Below are 10642 nucleotides of genomic sequence, written 5' to 3' on the forward strand. Positions count from 1 at the left end.
GTTCTCTTGTTGTAGTTGCACTGGATCTTGCCTTCTGTTATTTACCTTCGTGACCTCTGTCTTTTCGATGTTGATCTGGAGTCCAGTCTTTCCAGCTTCCTCTGCCACACGGCATAACTTCTCCTACGCAACTTGAAACTGTGTGAAAGGAGGCTGTAATCTGCATAGTCCAAGTCCTCCAGCTGTTTTGTAAAATTCCACTGGATACCCGTCTTCTGCCTCGCTGTGGGTCGTTTCATGACCCAGTCGATCACCACCAGAAATATTATCGGTGAGAGCAGGCAACGTCGACGGACGCCGGTTTGTACGGTGAAAGGTTTCGTCAGTTTCCCGTCGTGGATCACTATCAGGTGATATCCTCATAACTCTGTTGTATGATGGTGACAAACTTTGGAGGAAATCCATAGTGATTCAACAGTCTCTAGAAGACCTCTCTATCGACACTGTCAAATGCCTTCTGGAAGTCGACAAAGATTGCATACAGGGTGGCCTGCCACTCCCGGGATGATGCACATGGTTGCGATATGGTCCGTGAATGAGCGATCCTGTTGGATGCCAGCCTGTTCGTCCCGAAGTATCTTGTATAAGGTGATCTTCAGTCTCTCTAGAATGATTCTGCTCAGTATTTTGCCTGGTATGGATAGCAGCATGATTCTTCTCCAGTTATTACAAGATGAGAGATCACCTTTCTGTTGCAACTTTACCAGGTATCCTCGCTTCCAGTCCATTCGTACTCGTTCTTGTTCCCAGATCTTGGTAAGATGGGGGTGCAGCATCTCAGTTGAGGTCTGGATATCAGCCTTCAGCGTTTCAGTTTGTATGCCGCCAGGAGCTGCTGCCTTGCCGGACTTGAGGGATTTTATGGTCCTGATGATGCTGGGAGGGTTGGTATTGATGTCCAGGAGTTGGATTGGTGGTGGGATGTCTGGTGGGGTGGGTTCTGCTGGTCTATTGAGCGTCTCCTTGAAATGCTCTGCCAATCTTTCTTTCTGCTCATCTTCTGTTGCGATGACATTCCCATTCTTGTCTTTTACAGGGAGGCTTTGGTTGCCGTTCTTTCCGGAGAGTGTCATGGTGATTTCATATAGTCTCTTAATGTTACGTTGGTCTGCTGCTGTTTCTGCCTCCGCGGTGAGCTCCTCTATGAACCTTCTCTTGTCTCTACGTGCACTGCGTTTCACTTCCTTATTTGTCTCCAAGTATCGCACCTGTAGTTCTTGTTTCTCTACCAGATCTTGCATCTGATTGATAGTGTCTTTCAAATTATTTCTCTCCGTGATGAGTACCCAGGTGTCCGTTGTCAGCCACTGGGTGCTTCTTCGCCTTTTTGCCCAGAACTGTTTTGCATGTTGTCCATGTCTCTCGAAGACTACTCCACTGCTTTTCAATTGTCTCTTCCTGTAGATGCTCAAGCGCACTGAACTTGTTTCGTAGTTCTGTTCTGAATTCCTCTGCCTTTGCCTTTTCTTTCAAGTTGTGGACATTGAACTTGTGTGCTGGTCTTTGTAGGCCCTCACCTTTGTTCTTACTTCTGCCACCTCGCTTCACTCTGACATCGTGCAGGCTCCGTCTCCACTTTCGCCCGATTGTGACACGATCGATTTGGTTCTCTGTCTTTCCATCGGAGGAAATCCATGTGGTCTTGTGGATAGTCTTGTGTGTAAAAAGGGTTCCGCTAATGACCAGGTCATTGAAAGTGCAGAATTCGGTGAACATCTCTCTGTTCTCGTTCCGTTTTCCAGTGCCATGTCTGCCCATGATAAGGTCTGTGCCCGTGTTGTCCATGCCAACCTTGGCGTTCAAATCTCCCATCAAGATCTTCATGTCTCTCTTTGTTGTCCTGTCAACAGTTGCTTGAATCTGCTCATAAAACTCATCTTTGTCTTTAATGTCCGCTGCGTTGGTAGAGGCGTAATACTATATTATAGTGACTTTCCTGCCTTTGGAGTTGAATCTTGCCATAAGAATTCTTGAAGAGACAGGTTCACAGGACAACAGTGCTTTCGTTGCCTCGGGAGTCATCTAGCAGCGCTATACCGTACATGTGTGGTTGGCCTTCTTGGCCAGAGTAGATGATGGTGTCTCCACTCGTCAGTCTTGTTCTTCCATTTCCATTCCATCGGGTCTCACAAAGTCCTAAGACCTTAAGTATGTATCTGTGCATCTCACTATACATCTGTGCAGTATTTTCTGTCTCGTATAGGGTTCTGATGTTACAGGTCCCTATCCTGGTCTTGGCCTTGGTCATCAGAAGGATTGTCAGCGCACTGGCTTCCCGGAGGCTTACACCCGCTCGCGTCATGAAATCTATTAGAAAAGAACATTTCTCGGGCTAAGAAGTCCATGGATGATGTTGTTATGGTTTCTGTAACTTTCTTTCTTTTACAGAATTGGATTGTTGGCCCTATTCTAACCTCCAACCTGGAGGACCTGTGAGTGACTTAGTCTGATCTCCACCCCTCAACCTGTCTGGCTTTGGTAACTCTAACAGGAGACAAATCTCCCGCCAGCATAGCTATCCAAGTCCTAGAGACACACAAGCCCCCTAACTACGTCAATTTTGCACTCGCTAGGGGGATTTGTTCACCGAATTTAGAGAGAGGCGCGATATTATTTAATAATAATAATAATAATAATAATAATAATAATAAAAAACGCAAATAATTCTTGTTTGTATTATCTTGATTATCCGGACTACTGTTCATCTTGAGTGTTATTTTTATAACGTTTCGACCGATGCAGACTTCAAAACTTCTTCAGGTGTATTTTGTGGAGTTCGACAGAAAGTTTCCTGATTGCGACAGAAAGATTCCCGAACTCAACAAAAAGATTCCCGAGTTTGACAAGATACACCTGAAGGATATCGGAGGTTACATCGACGGAAACGTTGTCAAGATAGCACTCAATATGAAAACGGTAATTCAAACAACTCCAATAACACGAATTATCAATCCTTATCTAAAAACATCAGAAACATGATTCTTGCTTGTTATCGCAATACAGTGATTGAACGACTAACAGTCAAATTTGGCCCATTAAAATAAATAAGATCCTTTTTTTTTCCATGGCGGTTTCATTGTAAAAATACACCACTATATAAAAAATAAAATAAAATAGTGGCGGAGTCTTAATCCAGCATGTCGGGTACTTTTTTTGCATGCCGAATATACGTTGTGCACCTGGAACCATGTCGAATGACAGAAGAGACGAGCAAATTCTGCATCAGTGCACTTGACATGTCCTTCAAAAATTAGGATCAATCAATTTTCATCGAATTTGTGAAACCCAAGTTATTCCATATGGTGCCATTCATTAATTCGATCACGTTCCGGAAACCAATGACCCTTTATATATATATATATATATATATATATATATATATATATATATATATATATATATATATATATATATATATATACTAACAGGGCGCCCGGCATTGCCCGGCATTGCCCGGTCATAAAATACGCTTAAATATGATATTTTGATTAATGCAGATATCGTATTTATTATTATATTAGATTGGACCCAATAGATAATAATGATTTCAAAAGTTAAAAAAAAAAAAAAAATGAATCGTGCGCCACAACCGAGAATCGAAACCAAAACGTTTAGCTTACGATTCACTTTTTCCTCTGTCGTTAATGACATGTTTGCTGCGAGGCTAAAAATTGAAACATGAACCAATAATTACTACGTTATGCATGCATATTCGTAATGCCGGCTTCGACCTTCACCTGAAAAATTTCATTTTTTTTAAATGTTCACAACTTTGTACCGATTTTCCCGGGCTAAAACCCAAATATAAAATTTCGCATGAGTTCAAATACCTTATATATGACGTTTCATGTCTGTAGACCAAAAACTCTATGACGAGTTTGGTAGACAAAACTTTTTAAACAAAAAATATACACGTATACATAAATATATATGGAAAGAGTTTTGTGTGTATAAACTTTTTATGAAAATATTACGCAAGTATAAATCATGTAGAATATCTGCATTAATATAATTACACATAATAGTAAACTAAAGATGATCATCGTATAAGAAAACCGAAAAAATCTAATCGAGGAATTAATTAAAATCAATGTCTAAAAGAATATGCAAATTAGTTAGATCTTTTGCTCGTGAATGCAATTTCACGGTTCATATATAAGAAAGTTGTAATTACTTATAAAATAAATGGGAAGAGGGGGGGGGGGGTTAATATTAATATCAACACAAACAAACAAATTTATAATAGTATAGATATAGATAGATAGACGATAGATTTACATTATATATATATATATATATATATATATATATATATATATATATGGGGGGCTTATTGCGTATTAGTAAGTTAGTTGTTTAAAGTTATATCAATCAAACACGGTAGTGTTTCGATATATGGTTAAGTGGCGGTTTTAGTCATTTAGAACTGCTTTAAAGCTTCACCGCTCACTCATTTTTCGACCAAATTTCAAACAATTATTACAGTTTATAGATCACCTTCTCAACTATATTGTGAAAAAATGTTGTTCAATTTTCGTTCAGTAAAACAAAAGTTATGATGAATATTCTGGTGTTCAAATTGTAAAAATATGTAAGGCGAGCGACGTTTTTATAACTGGTTTCCATAGCAACCACGTCGCTTCAGCGACTACTGTTGTTACTAATTCACTGCTGTCGCGGCAAGAGAAGTAACAAGTGAATGAAAGTATGAAAGGGAGATGATTGGGGCGATTTTATTGAAAGCAATAGAAAAATGCGAGTATGAAAACTAATATGGTTAAGCTTAAACATAGAAAAGTAAAGGACTAGTTGTGAAAACCGAGAAAAGAAAAGGACAAGATATTATAGTAAAAATATAATAAATTTATAACTTAAAATATTGCAGCACTAATTTTTTAAAATTCAATTTAACATTATATAATCAATTCTTAATGCTTAATATATTGCAGCATTAAGAATGTTTTTTTTAAATTCAATTTATAACATTCTATAATCAATTCTTAATGTTGCAATATTTTAAGCTATAAACTCGTCGCAGGAATCGACATAATACTGGGCCTAGATGTCATAGACATACTAGGAGGAGCTACAGTAGTGAAGTGACAAGTGAAGTTCGGAAAACAGGACGCGGCAAGAGTGGTAAGCGCGAACAGCGATGATACTCTTCAGCCCACAAGGTCCAGACCGTTCCAGATTGAAGACTAGGACTTCCGGGCCCATTTCGACAGTAATAAGCGGACGGCAGAGTGGCGATGGACCGCAAAACCGCTCATGCTAACAAATCAGGTTGGAGGGCACGCGAAAAGAAAAGGTGAAACCGGAGTTCGAGAGGGAAATTGACGAAAAGATTTTGATTCCATGGTCAGGGAAGGTTGAGGGAGTCCTGTCGCTTAAGACAGTAGTTCAACCAACCAAGAATAAAGTCAGACCAGTGTTGGATTTCCGAGAGTTAAATAAGTATGTGACCTGTTACACAAAAGAGGGAATTGACATATGTGAAGAAGTTACGAGAATAGAAGAAAATTAAGAGAGCCACGAAAATCGTAGACTTAAAGTCGGCATACCTCAAATTCATGTAGACGAGAGCTTGTGGAGGTATCAATTGGTCAGGTATAAAGGTCGAGTTTACTGCTTGACCAGGCTGGGGTTCGGACTAAATTCTGCACCAAATATCATGACGGCAGTAGTCAAGAGTGTGTTGGATGAGAACAAAATGGTCAACAGAGCCACCTGCTCTTATATAGACTATATACTGGTGGACGAGACAGATGTAACCACAGATAGAGTTAGAGAACGTGTCAACGCATACGAATTGACTGCAAACCCGACGAAATATCTAGAAGGTGGAATGGCCCTGGGATTGAAATTGCGACGGAATAAGGAAGGAAAACTGGTATTTAGGTAAGGAAGAAAGAGACAGCCTGATCAAGCAAGAGATTTTTCAGTGTACGGCAAGCTGGTGGGTTACTACTCCATAGTCGGATGGCTGCGGGTTGCGTGCAGCTTCATCAAAAGGCAGACCAATTGGGCCGATGAGAGGAAGAAGTAGACCCTGAGGTGTTGTGTATGATTCAGAAAGTCATTTCGGATGTCAAGAAGAAGAATTCCCGTGAAGGCTGAATGGCACATAGGGAGGAGAAATGAAGGCGTAATTTGGTGCGATGCTAGTAGCTTGGCACTGGGGGCCGTATTGAAAACAGGGGGAGCAACGACAGACGACGCCACTTTGCCCCGCAAGAAAAATTATCACGCCCACATCAATGTTGCCGAGCTTGATGCAACAATGAATCAAGGCATCAACTTAGTTTTGAAGTGGGGTCTGCAAGTAGTGGAAATAAAAACGGACTCTGCGACAGTGGCATCGTGGATCATTCGGTAACGTCAGGGGACAGGAGGATCAAGACAAAAGGAGCAGTACGAATGGCGACATCAACTGGTCAGGATGGAAGGAGAAGAACAGGGTCAAGCGAAGATCACAGTGAGTGAGGAAGTGTGGATGAAACTACCCAACGCTCGCTGCACAATGCGATGGTGCCAGGGAAATGTGACTGGTGTGCTGTCTCATAATAAAGTAGCTGTTGATGAAGTGCAACTCCACGTGCGGGACTTACGGAGGGTTTCGCTGGCGTCAGATGATGAGGTAGAAGTAGTTCCTCAAGAAGAACGCACGCAAAGACCACAGCGCAAGCGAAGACGCTCAGTCTGGATGGTGAACTGCGAAACTGATTTTTGATCTTTAAGATCAAGGGGCCGTGTAGTAAAATACTTACCTTCCTCCGGTCGTGGACTGGAAAGAAAAGTGTAACGGGGGAAAGATGACGTCTTTTATCATTTTCGCCAACAGGAAAGTCTCGTGAAGTCGCGAGATTTCACATGTTACACATGCAAATTAACTTATGGCTTGCATAAAGAGCATCCGATTTTTGTCCTTGAACCACAATTGGATAGTAACTCGGTGGAGAAGCTAGTAATTAGCCCTGATCTAAAACCCTCACCAATCAAAGATAGAATTTTCTTTGATCCTGTGTGACATCACAACCAAAACGAAAACAGCTGTTCAGACAGGATTACAGTGATCCAATAGACCGAAATATCTTGCTAAAGTAGAAGCATTACAGTAAAAAATATAAAATAAAAGCAAAATCATACAAAAACTGATAAATTGTGCAACTAGTAAAACCAAACAGGAAACCACGTAAAAAAAATATTGGATTTAAGAAGTCGGATGAAAAATTCCGATTCCGACTCCGGCTCTGACTCCTAGTATTCTTAGAAATCCGACTCCGACTCCAGCTAAAATCTCCGACTCCCTCCGACTCCGACTCCGACTCCGCAACCCTGCCCACAACATAAACTTCACAATTTGTTCAGTAGAAATACCATTAAGACAAGTTACTCCAGCGTCCCATGTGTGAAAAATATTTTTACAGAGCCAAAGACAAATACAGGAACGTGCTGTTCTTGCAGGATCAAATCTAATTGCTTCCTAAACGTAAATTGCAATGTGAAATCTCTAGTATATGACGCGACTATCACAAGTCAACCTAGAAACAGAGCCGAAGCATACATAGACATGACGCAGGACACTTTCAAACAGAGATTATGCTATGCACAGGAACAAATTTAAATATAGAGACAAGACAAATACGGCATTTTTATTTTTGATCTTTTTCTTTAATATTTTGTTTTATTCTGCTCACTATTAAACTTTACTTTTTTCACAAATAAATGTAATTAAAGACCTCTTAAATCCCTCTTTCATATGTACTCTTACTGTACCCATTTACACATGGAACGTCATTCAAAATGGCACAGTTTACGTTAAACACCACGTTACTATCCCTCCACCAACATTCATGATTCATATAGACGCCATTTTCATTTTCACTTACCAAGCATTCCTCATTAGCGTCACATAATTTACTGACCCATCTCTGCCATAGTAACCTTTCAAATTATTAGTAATTTTTGCATTTAATTGTTATTTACTTTAGCGACCAATGACAACGTGACTGCATCAACAGTTTTTCCTTTATTAACTAAAGACAGAGGGAGTGATATATATATATATATATATATATATATATATATATATATATATGTGTATATATATATATATATATAAGTTTAGTGGTTAAAGTTAAATTCTGAAAATCAATATATAGACACATATATTCGAGTTAAGAATTTATTGTTTGACAAAAGGAATATATAGAAGGGGTTATGTTAATTTCCTTAATCCATGGATTTTCAATAATAGCTCATATCATCAGAGGAAATGAAATGCGGATAGCAAAATGTTCAGCTGTGAATAGACACGTATTTTGCTTTTCAGCACAAATATTGAAAAAGTTTTGGGTGGTGAATAATAATTATATGAAAATAATTATAGGAAAAGGAGTTTCATACAACCTGAGCAGTCCATTATCGGAAGGAGTACGATGTATTCCGGGGTATTATTGACAGGTAGGCAGAATATTGGTCCAGGGGAGAAGGCAGTAATACCATATAACAAGAATGCATGGTTGCTCCATACTGATTTTCCGAAGGGTATACGGAGCGGCCGTATTCGTTGGTGAGTTGGCTGATTAGGAAGGGCGCGGTGGATACGAGAAAGCTGATTGGCTAGCTAAAAACTTAATAGAAGGTGCAGATATAAAAAACGCGACAACCACAAAATTCTCGCATAAGCCTGAAGAATCCGAGAGTGGATTAAACGCGGAATATTCAGTGTAGCTTAATCGCCATATATATTTTACTATATATATATATATATATATATATATATATATATATATATATATATATATATATAATGTAATATATATATACGTATATGTATATATATACAAATTAATATATATGTATATATATATATATATATGTTTTATTTGTTTATTACTGATTTATCTGCTTAGTTACACATGTTTCGGTTACCTAATCGTATTAACGATCCAGTAACTTCATCAGACATTACAGAAAACCTTTGCTCTGCAATAGTATTGAGCACTTTCTTCATGGTTTTACTAATTACCATTTTTGCTATATATATATATATATATATATATATATATATATATATACATATATATATATAGACTTATATGTAATATACTGAGTTCGTGTAATCCAGTAAATTTTCATATACCAATAAGTTTTAAACCAAAAAAAGATGACTTAAAAAGTAAGCTACAAAATTACCATATTTCGTGATTGAGCATTATATACTGTGTAAGGAAAATCAAGACAATTCAAAAAAGGTGTTGATGGCAACAAAAAGTGTATTTCAGTTTACGTTACAATTGTTTCCATGCCCGGTCGACAATTTCAAACATTATGTCGTTTGAATATTTTCAAAAACCAGCATTTCTTTAGACTTTATGAATGAAAACACTCGTGACAATACAACATTGTTTGAAGAGAAAGAAAAAGGAAGAAAAATTCCCTTAACGGAAAAAGCATGTGAGAAACATTTACTCTTGGGGTACCCTCCACGGAAAGCCTATTTAAATATTAATATATCACCTAATTTTCGTATCCTTATTTAAAAACAAAGTCATAAGAAGTTTCCACAAAAACCCTTAGCCATTAAAATTTTTTTATATATCTCATTCGTTGAGTTCCTAAATTAGATTTCACTATTTCTTTATTTCACATAATTATTTTTTTATAAAGAATTTTTTATTTTTTATTTCAATATTTATAATATGGCTATAACAACCTTGCATTAACGTTACGGTTAATTTTAGTTTCGTATTATTGGCAAGTAATGTTTACAAATTATCGTTATTCTAGTACTTAGAATGAAGAACATTTTAGGTTTAATGTTTAATTGAATATGAGAATAAAGAATAAAGAAAAGTCTGCATTATATATATAAATCCTTGTACAATATTTCGAGTAAAAGATTCTAATCTATGTATCATTATTTAATGTTTTAGAATTCATTATCATTCTAATTAAATATGTTTTCATATCGTTACTAAAAACCATTACGAAGGGAGATAATGTTGTTAATTGATAGTAGTTAATTCTGTTGGAAAAGAGTCAATTTTATTTCCCATAACAGGCAAAGAAAGATAATTCAGGCCGTTTGATGTTTTCGGTCTAGTGATTACTAGAAAGCGTCTATAATTTAGTAATTAATTTAATCAAACAGGTCCAGAAGGTGCTACGATAGCTTATTTAACAAATTAAATATATAAATTATGTTTTTAATCTTAAAAACTGTTTTTTTTTACCCATGGATTTAACCCACATTTGTTATTAATCCACTAACCACTTAGGTTGCTCATGTCTTCAAAGCCAAAATTATAATTCGTGTGTTGTATTCTTGGGTATCTAAACAAAATGGTATATATCCTCTAATTATTATTCTGACAGCAAAACCACCCAATAGCTACAAATGTGTTTCACTCCGATGAGGAGATGTCTACCCCTGCATTTATGGGTAAAAAACATTTAGAACAAAGAATAAAGTAAGTAAATAAATAAACCAGCATAGATTCTACAAACTTAAGATGTCAGATGACAAATCAATTAAATTAATTTCCAGTCCCCAAATAGTTTCGGTCCTGGATATGACCTAAAACTATATCCGATGGTGAGGCCCCACCTTGCGGGCCTTAGGGAGTGCGGAGCC

The 10642-nt window shown here is 37.5% G+C and overlaps 2 protein-coding genes across 2 annotated transcripts; both read right to left on the reverse strand.

The window, feature by feature from the left end:
- Positions 1–446: 446 nt before the first annotated feature.
- On the reverse strand, positions 447–1241 carry LOC145240620 (uncharacterized). Its single transcript, XM_080103985.1, has one exon. It carries the CDS (start codon positions 1239–1241, stop codon positions 447–449), a length of 795 nt encoding a protein of 264 aa, XP_079960111.1.
- A 22-nt stretch (positions 1242–1263) lies between these two features.
- LOC145240636 (uncharacterized) lies at positions 1264–1824 on the reverse strand. Its single transcript, XM_080103986.1, has one exon. It carries the CDS (start codon positions 1822–1824, stop codon positions 1264–1266), a length of 561 nt encoding a protein of 186 aa, XP_079960112.1.
- Positions 1825–10642: the final 8818 nt, after the last annotated feature.

This window comes from Euprymna scolopes, chromosome 2, assembly GCF_053919585.1.
Source record: "Euprymna scolopes isolate OS-2025 chromosome 2, ASM5391958v1, whole genome shotgun sequence".
In the NCBI taxonomy this organism is placed as follows: domain Eukaryota; kingdom Metazoa; phylum Mollusca; class Cephalopoda; order Sepiida; family Sepiolidae; genus Euprymna; species Euprymna scolopes.

Bases quoted from the DNA above. Each gene is read 5' to 3' on its own strand.
- LOC145240636 (XM_080103986.1), bottom strand. From the start codon at position 1,824: ATGAAGATCTTGATGGGAGATTTGAACGCCAAGGTTGGCATGGACAAC.
- LOC145240620 (XM_080103985.1), bottom strand. From the start codon at position 1,241: ATGCAAGATCTGGTAGAGAAACAAGAACTACAGGTGCGATACTTGGAG.